This window comes from Pogoniulus pusillus, chromosome 1, assembly GCF_015220805.1.
Source record: "Pogoniulus pusillus isolate bPogPus1 chromosome 1, bPogPus1.pri, whole genome shotgun sequence".
Lineage (NCBI taxonomy): Eukaryota > Metazoa > Chordata > Aves > Piciformes > Lybiidae > Pogoniulus > Pogoniulus pusillus.
The window spans coordinates 11,916,519-11,943,503 of NC_087264.1; the positions used below are offsets into that span (position 1 = coordinate 11,916,519).

Sequence of the window (26,985 nt, forward strand, 5' to 3'; positions counted from 1 at the left end):
TTCCTGATGGCTGTGTAAAATGGGCAAAATTTCCTCCCCTGATATTACATATAATCCAAACTCCTCCCTTGTGAATGAAGTCAAATTATGAACCAAATTTACAGAAATGGAAGTTTAGTATGGCCTTGCAGATATTTCTAAGGAAATGGATCAAAGTAAATTCGTTTCAACACCAATGCTGTGTAATGGTGATGTTCTAAGATCTTACTAAGAAATACTTTGTCATATTTTCTTCCATGCTGCAAGGGAAAACTGTAAGTATATGTACAGCAGTTGGAGAATGTTCCCATCAGCTTGGAGTTCCAAGTACAAGAAGAAATTGAAAAATGCTTAATGTTTCTGCTGTAAAGAAATATTTAATGTAACAGAATTCCTTCTCAAAATAAGTACACATGTATTAGTGTGCATGCTGTTGTGAAATACCACTTTCATTGCTAGTAAGATTAACTTAAGAGTTATATTTCCAAAGGAGCTTCTACAGTAGTACGGTATAACAACTGCAGTATGCCACACCTAAAGAGTCTCCCAAGAGACAGTGGAACAAACATCAGAACTCACAGCATAGGGGATATTTAACAGGTCGGTTTTTCAATACAAAAGTGCTAATATCATAGGTCCAACATGAGTGGCTTTTAGATCCAGCATTCTGTACATACATAACAGAAATTCTGTCCTTGAATTTTTCCTCACTGCTCCACAAGCTTGAGAGACTTCATATCACTTCCCATTCATCTTCAAAATCATCAGTGTGAAGCAGAACAGAAGTGTCATTATTTTTCTGCAAATTATGGGAATGGCTAAAGGTCTTAGTGAGCCGCTGAAGAAGGGATCCTGAAGCACTGATCGCCCACAGTTCATCTAGAGGGGTCACTGTAAAGCATAAATTATCCATCTTTTAATTAACATAGTATCTTTCAATTACAGACGTTAGCAAAATTCTACTTGTATTTATTTTCCTAATTATACTCAGAACAGGTTTTCTTTATTATGGTGAAAGCACCCTTGGTGAAACTGTCACAATCAACAAAGCATTCCGATTATGCAGCAATCCCTGCATATGGTCGGCTTGAGCACCATTAGGCAGAAGTTAAAACAGACATGACAGTGTTTTGAACTGCCATGCAGAACCAACTTGCCTGTTAAACGTGAGACATTTCCAGGAATCTTCTTCCAGTAGTCTCCTGCTGGATTCTTGTCAGTAATGCCATATCGACGAGCCACGTCTCCATTTGGACAGCGTGCCCAGACAGTCCTTGTACTTATAGCCAGCTGACAAGCCTGTAAACCTAAAAATAAGTGGACATCAAAAGGGAATACATCACAGGCTTTCTACATACTAAAACATTGGCAGAAATGTTTATGAAGTCAGCAAGATTCTAAGTGTTTCTATATGTTAATGCTAGAGAACTCTTCATTATAGAAGGCACAAAGAAATACACAGTTCTTCAGGAGGTTTTCCAAGAAAGGAGTGTCAAGGAAACAGTTCAGGACTACATATTTCCTTAAACTGACTTTAGAGGAGTTGAACTGAGTAGATCCTATTTGAATTTGAGCTTCTGGCCTTGTGTAAGCAGAACATCAGAAAGTAGGCCACTTGCAGCACGTGGAACACTGGTGAACAAAAAAGCTTTTTAATTGCAGACTTTGTACTCACTGGAAGGCTATCACACTGTGGTTCCATTCTGTTTTGTGGGCACAGCCACAAGCAACAATCAGTTAGGGGACTTCTGTAACAATCTTTCAGACCCTCCACTGTACACTACCACACGGGAAATAATCCAACAGTAATAAGTTCAGTTTCTCTAAAAATGGTTAACATTACAGATATTGTGGAAGGTTTTTGTCCCATTATCACAAGCAAGTCCTCCACAACTAAGTGCCATGCTCTTATGCAATGGAAAGTCTGTAAAAAGCAGCCAGTGTCAGTATGCAGTTATTTTGAAAGAAACAACTAAAATTGACTTTTATTTACAGGCATGCCAAAAATGTAACTAGCTACCCAATCTAGAATATATTTGGCACACAGGATTAACAGAAAGGTGTGCAAAATAGCATTAGGCTTCTGTTAGCCACATCTAAATAGGAACCTCATGCCATAGCACATTTAAATAAAAAACTTCTTCCAGCACCAGGAGCCTCCTATTGCTTAGAAACACTGCTTCAGTTCTAACTGAAAGGGAACTCTACCATTTATTAATGCAGTGGTAGCATCCCAAAATAACACACAACAGAAAATCATCCAAAAACCCCCAGATTTTTCTTCAGTTACTTAGTGATTTTAAGTAAAACCCAGGTCCTCTTTAAAAGAAATTTCTTTTCAAATGCTTAACTATGATCCCATAAATAAGCACAGTTCACCACTGAAAAAAAAAAAAACATTTGGTTTAAGCACTGGCTAACCAATTTAAAAAGCAACTGAAAATTAATCAAACCAACCAACCCCCTGAGAAAAGGCAGAAAGAACAAGGAACTGATGCACTGACTTTTTTACCTGGTACATGTTCCCAGTCAGTGCCTACAGGCATTTCATCTGTAATTCCAATTCGAACATGGACATTCCATTTGCTATCAATTGCCCACAACATCTGATCGTTTGGACTCGAATGAATGCTGACCAGGTTGATTCCCACTGGCTATAAAAAAATTAAACACAGTATTTAAACTTTGTACTATTGTATCTCTGTACTGTTGTATCAGTTGCTCTTCGCAGAAGCAAGAGAAGTAAAATATTTACCAGGTACTAAAGACAGGAAGAAATGTAAGTGACACTTTGTCATTGCAAAAAATTACCAACTTTCCAAAGTCAATCCCTTCCTAAATAGAAAAAGAATATGAATCCATATCACAAGAATTTACTGACAATGATACTCAAATATAATGTTCAGCATCCAAGTCTAATAATATTCCTATTTGCTTAACCACTGTTACTCCAATCAGGTACAGTTTTGATTGCAAGTTGAAAAGGCAACTCTTCCACCAAAATGCACAGGGCAGTGCTCTCCTTTGGCCTCCCAGAAAGTTTTGATAATATAACTAACCCTGAATTTTATTTCTCAATATATATAAGGAGTACATTTTCACTGTCTGAATGTCTCCTCTTTGCAAAGAAATGCTGATCTGCCATCTTCCCATGACTCCATTCTACAGGAATACAACTGTGGAACTGACTGCAGACCACTGCAGTACTGGAGCAGCCACACCTGCCTGACAGTATCCACAATACTGTTGGCAAACCCAAGTGAAATGCACTTCCCTTTCTGCTCCCAGGCAAGTCCTTATTCCATCTGTTTCAATGGAGATTTGCCCTAATTATGGTTCAAAATCCTTGTTCCTCACCACATTTTACAGATATCATTAAATGGTGACTTTGTAGCAAAATGTATCAGCCAACAGGTTCAGTGAATACAGATACTCTGCAAAACGTACTCTAAACAAAACACAGATAAGAACAGGGAAAAAAAGTTCTCATCAGTCTAACAAAGAGACTGAAAAAAAAACAGTAAGATGCTCTGAAATATATCAGCACCTCACAAAGAAGTTCTGCATTTCTTGCTTTAACTTCAAAGACATAAGGTAAATTTCCAGTGCGATAAACAGAAGAACAAGCAGCTCTGCCATCTATAAACCTAGGAATAAAGTAGTATGCATATGTAAGCACACAACCCAGTCCCAGGTGGGCTTTCTATGTACATAACAGTTAGCTACTCTGGTTTTGCTGTTAAAATTCTTGTGTTAACATGTGTCTGACCCAGCTACAATCAAGTTCAACTTTTATCACCAAATAAATCCTGTCTACTCAAGTTCCAAGACCTTTGACAGACTATTTCCCCATGTCTCTGTACTCATTAGGTACCGTCATTATGTTGAAAGCATGAGGCTGATACAGGCTTAGTGAAGTGCTTATTTCTGGTGACAGTAAATTCATAAAGGCTGCAATTTCAACACAGACTAAAACCCTAATTGTCTTCCAAGAGTGTTGATAACACAGATTTTACAACTGTCTAGCTACTTAAAAATTGGTACTACACTACTGCATTGAAAAAAAAAAAATAATCCACAAACCAACCAAATATGAAAATCCCAAACACAGCCCAAACCCAACACACCATAAAACTCCAAACAAATCCAAAAATCAACCAAAGTAACCCAATACCCCCAAACCAAAACACCCCAACCCTATTCTCTTCCCCCCCCCCCAACTCTGCCTTCTGATCTTGCTGCCTCTTCACTGGAAGTGATCCTTATTCCTGGCCATGTTCATGTTTCTCCACTCCATTTGTATTTGCTTCTTTCTATGGCTAATTTGGTCTACTCCTTCCCATGTCACCCTGCTCACCTCCCCACACTGCTGGCACACGATGAGCCTCACTACTGCACAGCTTCAATCCATCCCTCTCCCTATTTTTGATCTTTGTTTTTCTAAGCATGGTCCTATTTCTTCCATAAGTTTCCCTGCGTCTCTGGGTATGACACTTCTATGCCACTTTCAACTTCTCTTCCTTTTTGAGGCTACTTAGCTCCTCCCAATAAAGTCACTCTCATAAAAGAACCTGGCAATACACTGGTGACGGCATCCAATGCTCTTAACAGACCACCCCCATTCCCACCACTGCAGCCTTCTGCTGTGCAACAGGCAGTGAAGAACACAGCTGACAGGACAGCTAGTGAGATGTTTTTATACAGCAGCTTTTGGCACAACTCACTGACAAGACATTGAGACACAAATGCATGTAATTCTTAGATCCTGCTGTCAAGGTTTTGCCTTTGGGTTTTTTCCAAGAAAGCAGCCATCTACAAAAAAAAGGTGTCCTCATGGCTACCACAGTAGGGTGAATAAAATGAATTTATAATGTTCTTGACATGGAATCATACAAATGTTTAAGGTGGAAAAAACCTTTAAGACTGAAACAACCATATTGACATCATCTGAGATATCCCTCGTTTTCACTAGGTTTAATTACCATAAGCATGCTTCAAGTATTTAATAATCTATATAACAAAAAATAGATCTCTACAGCTGCAGCTAAAGATTAGAGTTGTCTTGTAGCAGGGAAGTATCTGTACAAATTTATAAATCTGCTGATAACATTTCAGAGACCAGCAGCCATGGAAATTAATGAGTTATCTGAACATAGCTTTTTCCCACTTGACTTAACTTCCACCAGCATTCATGAGATTTATATACCTTAAATATGAGATATGTCATATTAGTAATTCATGGAAGAGTCTGGAGGTTTAAAGAATGTCTCACCAGTCTCAGTCTTACTCCCCAGATGCTGACACACCAAACTCTGTTTATAGATGTATCCACAATAGTCATTACTGTCAGAGATTAACTTTTTATGAAGCATTAATGGATTCAGTGTTATCTGATTAAAAAATGGTAGATTTTCTAGTCCTTTTATTTGTGGTACCAAAACTTGCTAAAGTAAAAAAATCTAAACACAAATCCTCCTGGCCTCAGCTTTTTGTAACTCAGCTACAAAACTCCCAGCTGCACTCTGTCTTTTGATATTGAAGATTTCCCATTAAAATCGTACAACTGCAACACATGCCAACTATGTACTTTTTAACATTTAAAACTACATAGTAACAAGTGTGAATACAAAGAAAAATAGTTTCCTAGCACCTATGTATCTGATGAGAAAATAGTGCCGATAAAAATGAAGTAAACTTGAAGGAAGCACTTAACTGACAGACTGTTAAATTACATCAGGAAATAGTGTTTATGCTAAATATATTTAAGTTATAAAGTTATCCATTAGCTTTATAATTCTGTGCAAATCACTTTTTTTTCCCTGCAAAACACAGAGAAATAAGCTTCAGTACAAGAACTTCATTTGAGTAACAGTATCAAACAAAATTCAAAGTAAAAACTAATGTGCTTCCTACCTCTCCAGCCTGCTACTCCAGAGTTTTATTCTAACTACTTCAGTCACAGCTGAACCTAGAACACAATGGTTCAGCTTCCTCCTCAAGAAGGATAGGACAAACACATACTCACACAAAAAATCATCAGAACATTTTCTATCACTGCAATACACACAGAGACTCCATGTATCTGTAGACCTCCACTATCTCTGCTCTGCTGCTCTATCCAGGATGACAGACTAAACATAATCTTCTCAATATGTCCACATTCAGTCCTTTTTTTAGCAGATTAGTGGATGCAAGTTGCACAAATGTTCTCTTCACCTTTAAAAGTCAAATCAGAAATACCTTCAGCTGGTCCAGGCCAAGATCTGACTACTCCGACTACTTTCATAGCTGACAGCCAGACCCCACTGACCAGTGTTACATACCACCCAAATTATAGAGACCCTCCCACAATATAGAGCTATTTGCACATTATTTTCTCAACTCACAGAATACATCTGATTGAAGGAGACCTCAAAGATCATCCAAGTCAAACTCTTGACCAAGCACCAAAGGTTCAGCACTAAACCATGTCTCCAAGTGCCAGGTCCACGTGCTGCTTAAACATTTCCAGGGACAGTGACTTCATCTCTGCCCTGGGCAAACCATTCCAGTGTTTGACAGCCCTTACAGTGAAGAAATATTTCTTAACATCCAGCCTAAACCTTCCCTGGCACAGCTTGAAACCATTTCCTCTAGTCCTGTCACTTGCCACCAAGGAGAAGATGCTGGCCCTCCCCTTGCTCCAACTTCCTTTCAGGTAGTTGCAGAGAATGATGAGGTCTCCTCTTAGCCTTCTCCAGACTGAGCAACCCCAGCTCCCTCAGATGCCATGTGTTCCAGGCCCTTCATGAGCCTCGTTGCCCTTCTCTGGACACACTCCAGCACTTCAATGTACTTGTATTGCACTACATGTACTGAGTGGCTCCGAACTGAACACAACATTCAAGATGCGGCCTCACCAGTGCTGAGTACAGGGAGACAATCTCCTCCCTGTTCCTCTTGGCCACTATGTCGGCCAGGATGTCACTAGCTTTTGTGGCCACCTGGTCATACTGCTGCCTCCTATGCAGTTGACAGTCAGCCAATACCCCTAGGTCCAGCTATAGAATCATAGAATCAACCAGGTTGGAAGAGACCTCCAAGATCATCCAGTCCAACCTATCCCCCAGCCCTAGCCAGTCAACTTGACCATGGGGCACTAAGTGTCTCATCCAGTCTTTTCTTGAAGACCTCCAGGGACAGTGCCTCCACCACCTCCCTGGGCATCCCTAGGTCTTCAGCTTACCATGGGCTTTTTGTAACCCAGGTGGAGAATATGAAATTTAAACTCCATGTAAATGAAGGCTGTAAACCACTTTCAGTACTACAGATATCAAGAAAGCACAAGCAACATAACAGCAGTATTCTCTGAATGAAAAACATTCTGGTCTTTTGAAAGAGAACAGCTTGCTAAATTAAAGGCTGTTTTTTCTCTCTGCAGATAACTTCAACACAGTATAGAAGGGAAGGAGAGGTGAATCCATGTCTTCCTGGAAGCCTTGTGTTCATCAGTAATGCTGCTACAGAATTGTCAGAAAAAGATTACTATTTACTGAGTGAAAAACTGGAGAGCTGTTTTCCTCAGAAGCCTTAGAACAACAATACAACCCTTTCCCCCACTTTCTTTAGTGAATAAAGAGGCGAGGGCCTTAGATGGATACCTCCAGTTTCTAGCTAGCACAGTCAGGGAGAAAAGCAAAGCCAAGAAGGAAACTCTTTGACCTCTCTCTTATCAACTTCAGATTTTTTATTTCAAGCATTTTTCTTGCAGAAACATGGGAAAGACTACAACATATGGCATCAAATCCTGGAAAAGGTCATGCCAAAGCCACGTGACTCTTCAACACAACAAAGTTCAACAAAACACAGTATCACAGTATCACAGTATCATCAGGGTTGGAAGAGACCTCATAGATCATCAAGTCCAACCCTTTACCACAGAGCTCAAGGCTAGACCATGGCACCAAGTGCCACGTCCAACCTTGCCTTGAACTGCCCCAGGGACGGCGACTCCACCACCTCCCCGGGCAGCCCATTCCAGTGTCCAATGACTCTCTCAGTGAAGAACTTTCTCCTCACCTCCAGCCTAAATCTCCCCTGGCATAGCTTGAGGCTGTGTCCTCTCATTCTGGTGCTGGCCACCTGAGAGAAGAGAGCAACCTCCTCCTGGCCACAACCACCCCTCAGGTAGTTGTAGACAGCAATAAGGTCACCCCTGAGCCTCCTCTTCTCCAGGCTAAACAATCCCAGCTCCCTCAGCCTCTCCTTGTAGGGCTTGTGCTCAAGGCCTCTCACCAGCCTCGTCGCCCTTCTCTGGACACGCTCAAACCATACAATACTCTCAAAATACTTAGTGCAACTGTTCCTTACAATTTTTTTTTTTTTAATTTAATGTAATCAGTTTAAAAACCACACAAACTACAGCCCTACTCAGGTTTGCCCACCTGTGTTCTGGCCACACTGTCTTACATCTAATATTATAAGACATAGTGTAGGAGATTTTAAGATGTCTGCAATTACCACAAGTATTTTCAATAACATACTGGAAAACTGAGTTATCAGGAAAGAACAGCTAAGTTTTTACTGAAACATACATTAAGCAAACACTATGTGCTATGATTTCCCATGAAAGACAATTTAGCACCGGGTAATAACAACTTTGTATAAGCAAAGCTCTGAGTAATGAAGGCATTTTGAGGGATCGTTTTTCAAAAACAGACCTTCAACAAGCATCAGTGACACACCTCTCACACAGGCTATGCCAGTAAAGTCCTCCTCTGGATTTTGAATTTAAATAGCTGACATTTAAAGGCAGTTATTAAACCTGCTTTTTCTGCCATTTTGCTTTTTAAAAAGTCTTTGTCCATGTTATTTCACATTTGTCATCAAAATGTCACAGGCCTCTGATATTAACAGAAATTCATTGCTGCATTACTTAGTGAAACTTTATGCATGTAACCTTTATGTGTTAGTATTCATTTATATAATCAGAGGGGAAAAAAAAAAACAAACAAAGAACCCAGCAATGAAACACTTGTAAATCACATGAACTCAGGGAGGGGATAAAAAAAAAATTAAAATCACATCAAATTAAAAAATGCTACACCAATTCTGCAAAGTGACAATCTGTTGGGATGCAGAATACATACTTATGCTTGTTTGAAGCTAGCTAGAATGTTCTGGTGAGAAAGATTAGATTACAGGCTGTGGAAGGAAAACAATGGTGATGTCTACTTCACTCACAGGCTTGCTAAGATGTATAAGAACAAGAATCCAAACACAGATAAGGGAGTCACTACTTCTTCTTCTGCTGGGGAGCTTGGAGATGCATTTTTTCCTCTCTCTAGCTTCTCTGCCGTTTCTCTGATTAATCCGCTTTGCTTCCTAACCCCCTGGCCTAACCTCCATTCTTCCTTGGGACTGGGGTAAGGTTGAGAGGGGTGGGAGAAGATGAAAGGGTGGTTGGGAATCCCTCCTAGGGACTCAGGTTTCTGGGAGGGCTGTTGTGTTTCTGTATTACCTTTTACCCTGTATATAAATGTATATATTGTAAGTATCTGCTCATATATTCTGCTAAGCTTCATCCAAATTTCCAGAGCCAGCTGAGTCTAGTCTGGGCAATTTCCAAAGTGGGGAGGGGGGAGGTGCAGGTAACACTCAAAACATCACAGTCCTGTAACTGGAAATTCTCTCGGGATACAATTACTACTCATCTAGTAATACTCATCCAGTGGTAAAGCTCTGGACTAAGTACTGTTTCAAATATAAGGATATACAACATGCTACGTTACTGGATAAAAACAATCATATTCCAGGGCTCAGAAGCAAAATCATTGCCTTCCAGACACAGGATCCATTTACCACATTATTATATAGTCCAACTTCTTCTGCCTCGCTCATTTCTAAGCTTCATTAGACTGGGGTTCAATAGACAGGGTCTTCCTACAGACCAGACTGTTTAGCATTTGCTAGCACTTCACCTTACAGCATCATCATAAGATGAGACAGTACTACACCAAAGGGGTCCTCAAGGTTGAAGGGTCCCACATATCCACCACTTATGCATAGGTGTATCCTTACTTACAGTGGAATTGTTGGCTCACTGAAGTTCTCCGGAGCGACTTTACAATCTGAGCTTAGCACCTATCTTTGCTCCTCCTATTTACTTCACAAATTCTAAACTACTAACTACAAACCTGTCAATGGGATCCAGCTCCTCCCCTGACATAGCTTTTGGAATCAAGAAAGCTGAAATTCAGCCACACAAAAGAAAGCAACAATTAAAATTGCTCTAACCAGAATTTACAAAATGCAGATGTAATTTTAATGAAAATGAAAGAAAACAAACAAAAAAAATCCCTCAAACACTTACAATTATACCTGTCTCTCCAAATCACTGTTTGAAGATCCCTATTTATTAAATACTTCAGGCTTTCACTACCTGCAAGCACCTGAGTCACCGTCCCTGGAGCTGTTCAAGGCAGGATTGGACGTGGCACTTGGTGCCATGGTCTAGCCTTGAGCTCTGTGGTAAAGGGTTGGACTTGATGATCTATGAGGTCTCTTCCATCCTTGGTGATGCTGTGAACTGCTGAAACCCAGGCACACGCTTGCTAAAGCCTTTAGCCAAGAATTTTTACACAATTACATTTTTATTTCTAAACAGCGATTTCAAAAACTCTCCAAACTCAGTAACTGCAATTATCTTGTTTACCCAATTGAATGTTAAATACATTTCTCTGAAAAATAATTAAATACCTACTTCTGGGTTAGCTGATCCAAGCATGGGCACATTGAAAGAGTGCAGACACGAGGATGTTTCTAGTACTGAATAAATGAAAAAAGAAGGTTCTCCTTCCCACGTTTTTTTGCTTTCGGTGGAAGCAAGCCTTGCCAAAAAGCAAACAAATAGATAACCTTGAGATCATATTTCAGAAAGACATGGAAGGATCCTCTCCTCAGTTTTCTGGGTGTATTTTGCTTAGCACACTTTTTGTGATCTGAGGCTTCTGGGCACTGATAATTGCTATCTAATATGACAGGCTACACACGCACTTTTCTGAACATGGTGATAGCAGTGCCTTAGAACAAGTATCAGAAGGCTAAACCTCCAAGGCAGAAAAATACAGCAAACTACTACAGCAGTAGCAGTTTTCTTAACTTTCAACGAAAAGGAAAATAATGACCAAAATGAGCAATGGAATCAGTCTGAGGCAACTTTAGCAAAAATGCTGGAATTGCACTTTTTCAGTATCTAAAGCACCTCTTATGTAACTTAGCTCTTAAGAATGGTATACCTGCTAAGAATAGTACATATTTGAACCTAAACATGATAGCACTTTAAATCAGCCAAACAATACACACTTCTGATGGAGCTTTGATCTGGTATACTTACATGCAACCCATCTCAATACAGTTACTCTGACTACTGCCAAAACATAGTTTTTGTCTATAGCATCTTGTAAAGTGCAGTTCTCCAGAAAAACCCTCCCCCCTATTAATGTCTTCAGGAGACCTCACATGAGTAAAGACATATGGAACAACAGACTAGGTAGTCTGATCTATCGATAACACAAGGTTTAGTAAGGGTATTACCTCTCCATTACAAGCAGAGCTGTTCTAATAATGCCACTTTCTCTATATCCTGTCTTAGTACTTCAAAATAGATCTCAGCAACTCAAAAGGGTATCTGTGCTGGGTAATGCCAGCTAGTCCACGCTCATGAAAACAACCAGGCTTGAACAGCAGTGCCCAAGAATTGAGTTTTCCACAGCAAGTACACTCAAAAGTGGCATGGACGATTCTGAAGTAAAAATTAGAAAGCATTTTCAGTTGAAAAAATCCCACCCTCTCCAAACATCAAATCCTTGAAGATCATTTCAAACCAACCTTTTCCTTCCTATATTTCAGCTTTGATTTTGGCACCTATCATAAAGAGATGTAATTGTAAAACCTGATCTTGGAAGAGTACTCACCACTTCCTCCTGTAAGTACTACTTAACACAAAACTGCCGGTTTTTATGTTAGGTAGTATTTGTTGGAAGTGCTTCTCAAGATCAAATTTTGCCCCTGCATCTTTTTCAGAAGGTACCAAAAACCAAAGCTGAAATGTTGAAAGAATTCTTTTCAAACAAGTGTTCACCTTCTGGGGACCTTTTAAAGCAACTTAATACTTTTTACCTTTTGATCAACTTCTACTCCATAATCACCTGCATTAGTCTTATTGACTATAAATTTTCTAAATTATTATTTCTTTAGTCCAGAAATCTGAAAAACATTAAATCTTCAGAAATATACATGTACATGCTTATAAAAATACACTCTATATCATCTGTATAAATAGTATTTATATTTCCTGGTCATTTTTATTGCATTACATTTTTTATTGAGACATATTACAGCACATAGTAGTTTCAAACCACTTTCTGTTTCTTGGTCTAAATCATTTATTCAAAGAATTTGATGACCTTTGTCAATATCACTAAAGCATCTTCCTAAAATATACTCAACTATGTAATTATTTTGACTTCTAAGACTGCAGAACAGAATGGATGAAGCACAGAAAACACTGATATATAAACTACTATGCTCAAGATACTGTAATGATGTTATCAACCATTTCTGAAGTACTGGATAAAATAAAACAAGGGAGGGCAGGGAACAGAAGATGTTATTTTACATCTCAAGCAATACTGCAGTAGGGAGTTACACAGGGAAGGGTAACAAATAAGAATGATTTTAGCCTTGATCAAAAAAAAAAAAAACAACACACCAAAAACCAACCCCAAAATCAACAAAACCACAAAATGCAGCATCACAAAGACACAAAGACTGCAATCAAATTGTATTCACTGCTTTTTGTCAGGAGTATTGTCAGTATTGCCTCTGAATACTTTCATGAAGTTGTGGAAAGATGGATGCTGTGCAACTGCAGCACTCCTTTAATGAGAAGTGACACCATAAAAGTAGAGTCTGTAGCTGCTCACAAGCTGTTCATGAGTCATGAGATCTGGGATACAGCAAATCATATTGGCTCTGACATTTACCAGGGAATGAAATATCCATAGTTGGTTTTAAATTACGTTATTTGAGAATGCTCCTGTACTTAAAGCAAGTGAAAGCCAATTTTTATATCCTTCTTCAAACAGAAAATGACTGAATTGTCCACAAATACCTCTTACTATTATTGTTATTCTGAAGATAAAATGGTACAGCATGAATTGTGTCAAAGTCAATTAAGGGATAGATAACAGTAAGCTGCTGCTAAGAAGCAAATATTGCTCACAAAATAGTCAACTTTTCAGCCATCATATTGTATCTGTTATCCAAATGCTAAGACAGAAAATAAGTGAACTTGAAAATTATTTCCAAGTGCTAAATTTGCATTACACCTTTGTAAAAGAATGAATGTCTCTTCTTTCAAGTACTGTAATGACTTGTTTTAACAAGCTGAAATTGTCCTAAACCAAGCATGCAACCCATGAGCTTTCATCTCTGCAAGCAGTGTTTGAGTTTTTTGCCCTCTCATATTGACTCACTAAATTTTCCACATCAGGTTATGGCAAGATAACAGGAGAAAGGATGACACTGCTTCGGGTATCAGAAGGTCATCATTTTGGAAGGCAACATCATCCAGCTTCCTCAATAATCTAGTAGGAAATAATTCGATTTCCAAGCTTGTCCACTTAAAAGATTTTCTACATAAGCAAGTCCCTGCTTAATAATGGGCCATAGCAAATCCCAATTTCTTGTAAACACCTAGGTATTGAGTAACTGAACCTATTTCGGTGGAGGAGTAGAGAATGCACATAAACCAGACAGGATCAGTGTAGGGAAGCAGCTTTTAGGGCTATTATTTCCCTGGATTAAAAAATCCTTAATAAAAAGATACTACACAAGTTTAATTCTCTGTCTCTTGGCGAAGTCAGTTTAAGCGGAACACATTCTAGAAGTTGCTTTCTCTGTTTTTTAAGAATACTACCCTTATGAAAGACATCATCACTGGATATCCTGTCTCCTCTTCCTGCTGCCCTAGTGCCTCTTAGCAGGAAAAAAAATGCCTCTTAGAGGTCACATGAGAAAGCCCCACTTGCAGTGCACAAAGAATGAACAGTGTAATCCAGCCTCTGTTCCAAGGCACACAGGTACTGTCTGCTCTGCTACCGTGCACAACAAGGTGCCATTTCTGCAGGCCTGACTAATCACATTCACAGCCCAGAAGTCTAACCAGCACTGCAATAACTGATGAAATGCAAATATGCAGTTTCATTTCCCTGTTCCCCTGCTCTTTTTTGCTGTTACACCCTGAGAATCACATAGTAATTAACTGATAGGAGATAAAGGTGAATGATGTAAAAAACAAACAAACTATCGCAACTCTGCTGCCACAGATTTACTTTTGTTTCTTAATATGGCATTTCAAAAGCACCACACATTACAACATCTTCAAGAGAAATTCTGTAACATTCGAAAATGCAAATCAAATATGCAAACACATCCTATGCTACTATGCTGGATCAGCAGACAGTTCAAGTGTTGTTGTGCCAAGGAGCAAAGAATGAAACTAGTAGTCAGAAGAGGGCTCCATTACAGCAGTCCCAAACCATGACACAGAAAAAAACTCTCATTTCATACTTTAACTTGCAAAACATTAGAGCAGCAATGAAAGTAAGCATTGAGGTTTAAGAAGAGATTGAAAGAGAAAGCAGACACTGGAGAAACATCTTTTATCCTTTCTCTGTATTCAGAAAAGATATTCTCAGGGTACTTTGGGAGGCTTCTTTCCATTCTGATTCTCCCAGATGGCAGGCAGAAATCACATAAAGTTTGCCCATTCTGGGAACAAGAGAGAAGGGCTTCAATTGCACTGCATGCTTAATAACTGCTTGAGCTCTGTGGTAAAGGGTTGGACTTGATGACCTGTGAGGTCTCTTCCAACCCTGATGATACTGTGATAATAAGGACAGTCCCTAAATCCAGGCGCAGCACCTTGTGCCTCTTGCCAGTTTGCCCTCTTGGCTAGCATACAGCAAGCGCTCAGGATATGGTTCAAGGCTGCATTCTCCTATGTGCCCATAAATCTGTGGCGTTAGAAAAAAATAAACTTTCATTGAGGAGAGAAAGGAAAAGAAAAATCACTGCTTTTGAAAAAGAAAAGTTATTTGCAATGATTAGATGAATGGACTGCCCAGGGAGGTGGTGCAGGCACTGTCCCTGGAGGTCTTCAAGAAAAGACTGGATGAGGCACTTAGTGCCATGGTCTAGTTGACTGGATAGGACTGGAGGATAGGTTGGACTGGATGATCTTGAAGGTCTCTTCCAACCTGGTTGATTCTATGTTTCTATGAATTTGGGATGACTTATGGTGATAAGGCAGCATGTTCAGAGTACATCATACAGATTCTGCAGTGTTTTTTCTCTTTTTGTCTTGTTTGTTTTTTTTTCAGAGAAAGAAGTTGTGTAGAATTCAAATGTGGGACAAAGTTTTAAGCTTCACTTTCAAAGTCTGGCTCTACTGTTTTCCATGAATTATTCTTTTTTAAATGCATAGGGCTAAACCACTGGGTTACAAAAACTGTAATCAACATTTTACCTGTATAGGTGGCTCAATCATTATCCACGCAGGAAGCATCAAACTTGGGTTAAGAGGCTGAGTTCCTACACGGAAATAAATGCCACCACTGGTGTCACAAGCCCAAACATGCTGATTTCCACAGGTCAAGCTGATCAGCTTAACGGCACCTAATAACAAAGAGACTATTGGCAACCTGGTATTTTCCTTTCAAATTCAGCTAGTAATAAGAACTTTTATTTAAACTTGATTGTATTTAAACCAGCTTTAAACATGGTCACAGAAAAATGATTAGAAGTTAATACAACTTGTGAGGGGAAAAAATAATCACTGGATACAATGAACAAAACCAACAGATAGAGTGTCAGGTACTTCTCTTTTACACATGTTTTATTCATAGGATACTACAGCTTCTAAGCCCCACTGAAATAACTGAATTCAAGGAGGGAAACATTCCGTGACAAATGCTGTCAGTGCCTAGACAAACTTTCACATGACCTAATGTGAACCTTTTGCTGTAGCTGGCTGTGCTTGTACGCTTTTAAAAGGTGTTGATCTGCTAACATATTCAGCAAAGAACATTCCCAATACCACCAGCACTTCAAAAATAAGAGAGCATAGGGGTTACGCACTTCAGTATTAACATACCAGTATCTGTGAATAAAGGAATTGATTTTCAATGGATTTACATTAAACAGTGTATGTATTTGTTACACCTATTTCAGGAGCGCAGCAGTATTTGAGCCTGTGTAAGTCAGCACATTGAAAACAAAGCCGTTAAATAAGTATGTTTTCAAATTGTGGGTTGGGGGAAGGGGTTTTTTTGCACACCAAATCACACCCATTGATCTTGCTATTTAAGGTTTGCAAAGTTATTAGAGAAGCACATCTGATATTTCAGACTGAAAAGAACTGCTAGCGAGCTGTCAGCTGGAACTCTTTCCCATTCCTTTTAAAATAGCCCTGTGATGCAATATACACAACAGGATTTTTTTTTCCTCTCTCTCAGTGTCAGGACAAGTAACGAAAAACATATTCTGCAGAAAGAGAAATCCAGTTGCTACAGATACACTAAGGCAGGAATGCTCTGGTCAGACTCCAAACTAGGGACGCTAAAAATAGGCCTTGCTGGATGATTGAACATGCCAGTGCTGCTTGGGATACCCCATTCTTGGTAACAGCTCTCTCTTCAGTGATGTGAAATCTGGCAACAAATCCTTGTAAAGTTCACAGTATAAAGCATTCCTTAAAGAGGAGGGTGCAATCTTATACCAGTGAGAGTAAATTTAAAGCACTGCTGGGGGAAAGAATAGGAAACAACAGTACTACGCAGCTTAAAATTTTAGTTATCAGCAATAGTAAACAGACCTTCTTGTTAATGCAAGTATTTAACTTTCTGAATCATAGGAATTCAAATTAATCTCACCCCAAAATTTGCTTGAATCATACTGCTTCATATTAAAAATAAATGACAAAACTACACACAAAAACTTATTGCTTAGGAACAACTTTTTTTCACAGGTAGGGGACTGACATTCAGCTACAAAGTCAAAATCTTATTACTCATTCCAACATAAAGTATGACTCCAAGTAACAGCTTTGTCACATGAGGTCTCAGCTGTTGAAATGTTCTGAACCAAACAAGCACCAGAGCAGCCAAAGATGGAATCATGTATCACCCACTCGGCATGGCTGCTATTATTTACGTCTGCCACACAATTTGATATTTAAAAATACAGCTCTTACGTAAATGTTTTAGGGTTTCTCCATCCTCCCCCTTACTGTTTTTACTGTAGGAGGTCATGCTAACCACATTTATTGACTAAAGGAATTAGCATGATTCAGAGGCATTGTTTATTGTTGAAACCTAAAGGTCAGCCTACTGCATTTAGAATTTTTTATACTGATAGTGAAATCCTAACCAAACTAATTTGCTTCATATGACTCCCACTAGAGGGTGTAAAGGCAAGAGGAAGATACTACCAACATAATACTAATGTTTCAATATTAATGCTGACAACACCACCACTTCCATACAGAATTCCCAATGACACTTCACAGCAACTTCTTTTTCCTAATGTTTCAGGGGTGAACTTATACTTGAATAGTAACAGTTCTCCAATTTCTTCAGCTCCATTAAATAAAAGCTCTTTCAACCTACTACAGTATACCACACACATTTAAATGGAGGAAAAAATGCCTAAAACATTTTCATACTTAAGTATTCATCTACAGTAACAGGTAAAGTGTCCTGTCTAGGGTATTTCAAGATCCCAGATTTCTGCAATCCCACCACAGTGTAACACAAAACTAACAAGAACAGATGAACACAAAGGTCAAACTTCTGAACTGCTGAAGCTGACAAACCATTACAGTCAGCTACAGTCATCAATACACTGATCTTTATGAATGCTTTGAGGTTTTGACACAAGAAGAGGTTACTTATTATTTCAGTTAAATAGTTAGTATCTGAACTGCTGGAAAGCAATGGTATCAAAAGAAAAGTTTAAAACTCTACTAAGCAACATAAGGAGACTGTGGGCAAGCCTATCCTGTAGGGCAGTGCTTAAACTGCAGGACATTTTAGTGATTTGGAAACAGTTCATAAGGTCTGGAAAAACTGGTGTATAACTGGCAAACAAATTCATTTTAAAAGGCATTATTTTTAAAATTTTCAATGAAGTACTACAAGTTGTATACTAAAACTGTAAATGAAGCTTGAATTCTGCCCCAGTCTGACAGCTATCTGCCTTTCCTGAACCCTGCAGTTTAAAAATGCCTGTGTGTTCTCAGACCATTAATGAACATTGTCATTCAAGAATGGGAAAATTTAAAGAACTTTTGCATTATCTTTAAAATGGTGTGAGAATGGTGCATAATTTAATTTTCTTTCATTTTCTCTTGAAACAGGAATGCAGGTCAGCATGAAGATAAGAATGTCCTAATGTCAGACTACTCAAAGAAATCACTCTACTTGGAATATTATTGGTGAAGTTGACATCACACAACACATGAAGCTGGCTTGAATGCTGTGCAGTCAAATTGGGAGGATATTTAAATGATCAAAATATGGTCAATAACCTCAATCTTATGTCTATCCAAATAAAAAGAGCAGTTAAGCAGCAGCATGTTCTTGTGCTGAATCATTATATCAACATAAAAATGAAGATGAGTATTACCAGCTGCATCACTTACAGATGCTGCAATACTTGGACCATAATTTTTCCTTGACAGGATCCTAATACAGCTTTGGCCACTCTGTTATGAATACATTTAACCACAAAATTCAGGGCCTTGTTTATGGAACTTCCCATGACCACACAATTATGGTTACACTATAATACAAGAACTGGACTAGTTAAATCTACTGATGTACCCTGCACAGCATTGTGTAACTCTGAACTGTCTCAAGTTGAAAAACTGTGAGCAGCACATACATATACAAAGTATCCTGCAAACAGTAAACATTGCTGTCTCCAGCAAAATCTAAATGAAACGTTGTTTAAAAGCCACAGCTGCTGTTCCTGATGGACTGTAGGATCCATTACTGTAATTTTTCTGTAGTGATTTATTTAACCCAGTAAAGGTTCCATGTAAGTAAACCAGGAGATACTCCTGAAGGAAAATAATGTCTGTCTGCTAAGTAAGTTTAGATATAGTTTATCTCAATAAAAATGTCATACCTAGTTGAGAGAGATCCAGTTTTGTCCAGTGCATCCCTGTTGGACAGCTGGATGAAAGCGTTCTAATAAATATCTGCCCGTGGCTATCCAAGCCCCAAATGGCATCTTGGCAGGCAGAGTAGTGCACCATTTCAGCCTCTGGTGGCAGCTGTACCGTAGAAGGACGAAACTGAGGATTCTGATCACTGACACAAAACAGATCCTTGTTGCTTTGGCACAGCCACAGAAAGCTTCCTAAGGAAAGGACATTTCTGTTATTAGAATCATTCTTAATCTGCTCTGAGAAAGCTTACACATCTACTTCTTCAGATATACTGATATACTTTCAGAAGTCAAAGCCAAAGCTTCTTGGCTATGTTTACAGTGTAAGATTTTGAAGTATAAATACGCATCCTAAGCCCTTATTTAGGCACCTCAGCATTCCCTTTCTCAAACTCATCTGAAGAAACTAATAGAGAAAATACTTTACAGCACACTGTCACTTCCCATTATTCTTTAGTTTTTCTTTATTCTAGATATTTGCCTTTAGAAAACAGCACTCTTTTTCAGCTCTAAATCACAATATTTTGGTGAGTTTTGCCAATAAAGCCAGCATACTTAGCTAATGCAATAGCTAACTACTATTGCCAACAGTTGAATTCCCTACCATGGTCACACTTCTACTGATAAAATGTGCAATTCTGCTACAATAGCTGCACCAACAAGAGAAGTACTTGGTCAGCATAGGCCTTCCAACAAAGCATGCTCCAAAAATTCACATGACACAATTGGGCCACTCGCACTGCAGCAATTCAGGAAGTTACTGCTTCTAAAAGACTACCTGTCCCTCTGTCGCACATCATTCCACACCAAAGGTAGCAGAAAAGATGATATGCTTGGGTTTTTTCTAATCTCCAGTAGCTTTACAGATATATTTACACCTTACTTCAAATATTTTAGATTCCTGCTACAGAAAAGGGATCTAAAATATTAACTAATTCCAGCTGCTTAATTACTTACATCATTAATTCCACTGTATTTAAAAAAAGCAGATCTTACATGATTGCACTGTTGATTCACTAACCTTCTTTAGATGAAGCTGTGGAAGCCAACACAAAAATCCATTTTGTGGCAGAAGCAGTACCACGAGGCACAACAGTATTCCAGTAAGTGCCTTCAAAGAAAGAACTGAGTGGTATTAGCATGCGATTCAAATTTCTATTCCAATTTGTTACAGTTTTAAATGCTATCATTTAAAAGACATTCTGTTGAAATCATTCATTAAATATCACCTAGAAAAGATTTTCTATGGAATCTTTCAAGAAATTGTTGGAAGGTAAGGAAGTGGAGAAATCCTCCTCCTGACATACACATACACACACGCACAGAAAAGCAGAAATGCAGAACAGGAGAATGGAGAAGATCATTGGTCTTCACCACCTTATAACTGCATTTCAATGACCTTATAACTACATTTCAACATCTGAAGGGGACTTGGATGGGGAAGATCTGTTTAGAAGGGCTTGTAACAATAAGACAAGGGGCAGCGGTTTTAAACTGGAGCAGGGTAGATTTAGGTTCAACATAAAGAGGAAGTTCTTTACAATGGTAAAATACTGGAACAGGTTGCCCAGCAATGTGGTTGAGACCCCATCCCTGAAGACATTCAAGATCAGATTTGATGTGTCTCTGGGCAGCCTCGTCTAGTCAGAGGTGTCCCTGCTGACTGCAGGGGGGTTGGATGAGATGACCTTTGAGGCTCCCTTCTAACCCGATGCAACCAGTGAAGCAGGAGATAAATTTGGTAACAGTTTAAACAGACAATGTTCTAAACCTACTTTTAGTGTTTGCCCGATCAATGTAATAATGAAAATCTTACTCAGAGAAATGCAGCAATAAAACCAAAGGAACAACAACATCTCTAATGTCACTGTAAAACTGCAACTGTTTCACATAGTCACGCCAGTTGTGAAACAGACTCCACTGTGCTAACTGTAACAGGCACAATAATTTACGATTCTCTTCTTACGCCAGAGAAGACACAAGTGTAGGTACTAGGAGGAGTGTGGACATAGAATTTTCCATGAAAAACATTTCCCTTTAAATGGGGAAGTATTTAAGACAAAGTGCCAAGGCATCATTTCATGTAATTGTTTCTAAAGCTGTCCTGACTCACCATAGATAATTTTGTGTTGACAGAGCCACAGTTAGTTACTTTCTGACATTTATTTTTCTTAAAAGTATTAGATACAAAACCACACCAACCTATTAAGTTTCCCTTTGCCACATGGAATTCATTTTTCCCTGAAGAGATCCAGACCCCACTGCTATTAACCCCAAGGAGGCTGGGTTGACACTGTAGCTGCTGTGACCAAAATGCCATACGAAGTTTATCAGCCACCTTCTCCACAGGTGCCTGAGCTGCTGTTGCCACTGTATGAGTTGCCTGGATTATTGTCTGGAACAGGCTGCATTGGTCAAACACTACATAATCAGTGATGCTTACCTGGGTGGGAGAGGAAAAAAAAAAAAAAAAAAGAAGGAAAAGTATTCTTGATGATTAGTTAAGCTTTTGGTGTCTACACTTTATTTACAGGACATCTACTAAAACTTTAGCAACCATCACAAGAGTTTAGCAACCTTCAAAGTACAGGATAGGAAAAGCACAAACAGTATGTTTTGAACAAGTAAGTCTTTGTAATAAACCAGAAGCAATGTGAACCATCAGCTTGCAACTCCCTCCTGTCCAACAATACACTTTCAATTATACATTTTAAGAATGCACTTTGGTTTTGGATGACATCTCCTTTCTCCCTCTAAAAACATGTTGCACTCTGCAAACTAAGACATTAATTTTCTGTTTCCCAAAAAGTGAGAAACCTGGATAGCACAGCACTTTAAATCACATAGCAAAAACTGGTAATAGTCCTTTCCAACAAACTCATGGGCATTTTAACCCATAAGACAGGAGAAAGTCTAAGTAAGCAACTGCCCAAGTTCTGTCACAGACAGCTAGGTTGGTGACACTCTGGGGTACTCCTAGAAATTATGAAAATGCTGAAGAGCACAAAAATAATACAAGCGACTTAACATAATCTCAAAGTCAACCTATTTACAATGCCCACATGAGAGATCAGATAATACATGTACTTAAAGTGAAATTATTGTAACTTAAATAGCCATTTAGACAAATTTTTTTAACAATTGTTTTGCTACCCCCTTTTCCCCCTTTTCTGTCTCTGGGGAGAACAAGAGAAGTCGGTAAAATATTTGGGAATTGATACCAGGGACTTCCCAAGTTGTTTTTACCCACAAGATCTGAGACTGAATGAAGCATGCAGCCCCACGTGGTTCAAAGAAACCTCAGCTGAATGGAGAAATGGATAACAAATAACCTTGTAAAAACACTTTTGCTTATTTCATCTAGCTAAGGAAAAGGATGGGTACTGGAAGACAAAAGGCCACATTCAGCAGCTATATGTGACCAGTTTGCCTAAACAGCATGTCCTATTGCTACTGCTAGGATAGCAAGCTACATGCAGCATTGATACAACCTGGTAGATTGATACAACCTTCTTGTATTATTGAAAACTGCTGTGATGCTGATCTGGATGACCATGGGATAGGGGTTTTCCCTTTTTTATAGCAGACATGAAAATGGATTTCAGCCATGCTACAGTGCTAATATATTGAATAAAGAGCTGTAATATATCAAACAATTAATGGACTTTTATCTTAGAATCTCATGGGAAAGCAATGCCCTCACTAAAACCAGGCTAAAAGACTAAACTGAAAGCAAAATTAAAAAATGCCTACTTGCCACCAATGGTTATCATCTCCTTGTGGCTTCTTTGAAACTATACCAGTTCTGAACCACAGATTTCCATGGATATCCAAAGCCCATAATGTCTGCTGATCTCCAAGGGTTATGCACACTGGTTCCAAAGCTTGCATTTCACTGCAAATGCAAATAAGTAAGATTTTTTTTAAACTTACTTCAAATTTATGCTTATGTTAAGGAGGATCTTACAATGCTGATAGCAGTTTCAAGTGATCAAACTTATTGTGACCAGGCTCAAAAACCACACTGGATTTAAAATTTTCAGTTACTCAGTAAATGACATTTTCTTAGTTTGCATAAATAGAGATAATTGAACAAAACATCCTTCCAAGATACCTTGAGATTTGAAACTTGAATACATACCAATAAAACTAGCCCAAACCTAATTTGTTCAGTAAATAATAAGAGCTGTTTTCTTTAAATTTTTGATAAAGCAGCTACATAAAATTATCTCCTTTGACTTTCTTGTCCTACTCCAAAACCAATATGACCCATTCAGGAGCCATAAATAGAAAAATCAAACTATTACACAGCAAAGATATATGTTCGGTATAAGTGTCCTATTGTGCAAACGATTTGCAGGGTCAGAAAGTCAAGAGGACTGGGTGACTGTATCAGGCATTTAAAACGTAGTCAACAATGCTTCTTCCTCAGAGAACTTTTCTCAGCAATTCCAGAACAAACAGAGATTGCCTTCTGCAATTTTAATGCAAAGCCCAAGAACATTAGGTGTACCTAAGGCACAGGCCAAGTAAATTTTTCAGTGAATAAAATAACCGAAGTAAATGCAAAATTCAGATTTGAATAACACAACAAATACTTCCTCAGATTTCCCAGCACTGAAAGTAACTACTTGTGCCACTCTGGTTACAAGGCAGTCTCATCACAGTGTCGGTACCTGACAATATCACTCTTCCATTGCTCTCCTTCAGGACAAAAGCTGCGTACTCCCTCCCGGTAGAGCAGGGCCCGCTGCTCACTCAGTGCCCACACAACATTATTTCTGGATGTGACCTGTGACAGTGGATAAGGGCAGTCAACCTTTACTGCTCGGGCACAAGGACGATCCACACTCAGGCCTAGAAATCAAAAAAGGAGGAGTGCTTTACAAACTTCAAGGTTTTGCAACTAAAAGGAAAGAGACAAAGCTACCCAATAAAATGAGGAGGGAAATAGATCTTTGATGTGCTAACACTTTTCATTTGACAACTGCTTCCTTGACTGACTGTTTTTTTTAACGAACTATTAGTAATTTCCTCTAATATCGTTGAGTTTATGTTTTAAGAAATAACACACTGTATAGCCTTCATCCTGCAGAGTGGACAAATCCTGCCCTGTCATTTCTGTTCTTCTTCTCCCTCTAGCGTCAGTATCGGGAATCTCTTATTTAAATAGACTTGGCAGAGGCATCAAAGAAAAACGCAGTAACGGAAGAACTTTCGTCCAAAACGTGCCAGGGAGAGAGGCAACCTGACCTAAACATGCACAGTAAACCAATTACAAAAGAGCATGGCACAGTGTGAAAGGAGGAGAGAGGGTCTGATGCATTTAGAGGTAGTTTGGGCATTTATACACATAATTGGCAGGAACACATCTTCTTTACAGCTACCCTAAAGTTCGATTTGCATGACTGTATATGAAATTCCTCAAGCAGACATAGCTTTTGCTTAATCTTGTCATGCCGTCAATGCAAAAATGAACAGACCTCCCTAACTGATACTCTGAAGCAAAAAGAACACTCACATTCAAACCTTTGAGCAGATACTTTTGTTATGGAAGTTAGACAAGGCAATGAAGTGAATGAAAAGATCCTAAAGAAACAATTATCACTGATTGCCTCACATTAACAAAATAGATACAATGAGAATGTATTTTTGGCATCAAAAGCAAATTTAGAAACCCAAAACCAGCAGGCAGAATGTAAGCTGATGTAACCAAACCAATCTCTCACAGGGAAGAAAAATATTGATTCAAACCTTCACAGACCCCTGTGTGATTGACATCAAAAGTTCACTCTTTATCGCCATTATCCATCACCATTCTTGCTGGCAATATGCATGTGACCTGGGGGAGGCCACTTGTTTTCTCTGTTAACTACTAAATGTAATGGAACAAAAATTATTTGAGTAGAGTATCTTTGAAACAATGCTGTGTATTTAAGCAGTTTTCTTAATCATGGACATTTCTATATTGTGCTACAGCAATTAAATCTACAATAGAAAGTAGGAGACAACTAGAATAAATGAAAGGTAATTAAAAATAGTAGTAGCCACTCTGAAATGTCCTGCTTTAGTGTGTCTTACTGTTTCGCCCTCGCCTAGTCCTTCTCTTGCTTTTCCATGTTATTTGTGACTTTTCCTTACCAATTCTTTGTGCAAAGCCCACACATTCTTTCAATACTTCCACAAAGAAGAGTTCTTGATACTCATCCTCCTTAACTCTGAAATTTGAAGCCCTATCCTTCATCCCAGCTCCTCATATCTGGTCTGAATATTCTCTGCATAACAACTTCCACATGCATCCTCTTCCATTAAGTGAAGTAGATGAAACTAAGGCCATGATTTCAAAGTTGCCACTGCACTGTCTCTTTTTCTGGTTCCTGCCTCATTCACATCCAGTAAGAAGGTTGCTGCTCCACAGCCTGTTACATTCCTCTACTGGCTTTGTTTCCTCTGTCACTAGAATACCACCTACTTCCAAAGCACTTTATGATCTTCAGTCTTAGAATACCCAAGTGGTAACTCTGATCTGTGCTTTTCAAAACACACAGCTTCTACCTTTCCCTGCTCTTCCATCTATGTCTGAATATTTTTTGAACAGCCACTCACTTTCTCATTACCTTTCAAAGTCTCTCTTACATTGTTAAAATCCTTAGAACAAGAAAAACAAAACATGCACACGCTTAGGGCTCAGGTGTTTCAGTGCACCTTACCATTTTCAAGGCAAGGATATTATTTCAGTATTTTCTGCAATCATTTTCCATTTATCTGCATCTATCCCATATCCATCCCCTGCCATAAATTCCCTATACTGTGTATTCCACTTGACACAAAAAAAAACATCCACAGACCGGCTTTTCCAGTCTCCTAATTACATGGAATCTCAACTGTCTGCAACCATTTCTCAAGATAAAAAGGTTTCCTTATGTCCTGGCTGTGGATAAGTGTTGAGAACAAGTGGTGAGCATTCCACAGTCTTGAACTCTGATAATTTGAGCCTGCAAAAATTCAAAGAGCCTGCAGTTAATTCAGGTACCTGTTTGCAGATACAGATCTCCATTTGTTCTGATAATCCAGGCAGTGTCATCACTCAAAGATACAAATACAGCCTGGGGTAAAGCCTCATACCAATGGCGTTTTCCTTTTATAGTTACTTTTCCACAAGCAAATGCTTTGTTTGTCTTCTGTTCAATCTTCCAGAGAAGACCCCCTGCATAAGGAATTAAGAGAGAAGATGGCATCACTTACCAAATACTACAACCGAGACAGCTGATTTTTCTTAACCTACATCTAAACTAACACGAATGAAAAGGCAAACCAGTAGCATTAAACAGAAATGTAAGATATAAAAAGGTGTGCAATCATTTTTAAAAAGCATGACCAGGGCAGTGGTGAACCTGTCTAGGAATTCTTGGAATGCATTTATCATTAGACCATGCATGATTTTTAAGGGTTTAAATGCAGATCAATTCTGACTTGCACACTGATACCTAACAAATTCCATGTCAAAGCCAAATAAGCCAACTATTCAGAGAATGAAGTTCATGGCTTGCTTCTATACTAGTTTGGTACATAAAGAAAAGGGGTCAGTAGTAGTACTCTCACCTTTTACAAATACTTGTACTAAAGCATAACTTTTGTGGACCAGTCATGAACAACAAACACCTGAATAGATGTGCTGTCCCACACCACAGTGGGCTGCACTATTACTTCCCCATGACACAGCACAGCATG

At 38.8% G+C, this 26,985-nt stretch overlaps 1 protein-coding gene across 3 annotated transcripts in view; it reads right to left on the bottom strand.

Moving 5' to 3' along the window:
* Positions 1-336: 336 nt before the first annotated feature.
* TECPR2 (tectonin beta-propeller repeat containing 2) overlaps positions 337-26,985 on the bottom strand; it is a 43,676-nt gene continuing 17,027 nt past the window's right edge. For 2 of the 3 annotated variants that reach the window (XM_064169866.1, XM_064169699.1), the window contains exons 11-20: positions 26,288-26,461; positions 23,931-24,111; positions 23,008-23,149; positions 21,457-21,697; positions 20,276-20,365; positions 19,213-19,446; positions 15,551-15,699; positions 2,492-2,633; positions 1,137-1,286; positions 337-870 (exon numbers count right to left, since the gene is read on the bottom strand). In XM_064169866.1, coding sequence (XP_064025936.1) covers positions 713-870; positions 1,137-1,286; positions 2,492-2,633; positions 15,551-15,699; positions 19,213-19,446; positions 20,276-20,365; positions 21,457-21,697; positions 23,008-23,149; positions 23,931-24,111; positions 26,288-26,461 — 1,661 coding nt within the window. In that variant the 3' untranslated portion in view covers positions 337-712. Of the gene's footprint in view, positions 871-1,136; positions 1,287-2,483; positions 2,634-15,550; positions 15,700-19,212; positions 19,447-20,275; positions 20,366-21,456; positions 21,698-23,007; positions 23,150-23,930; positions 24,112-26,287; positions 26,462-26,985 lie in introns of those variants that run through there. The other variant, XM_064169784.1, reaches the window with a different exon arrangement.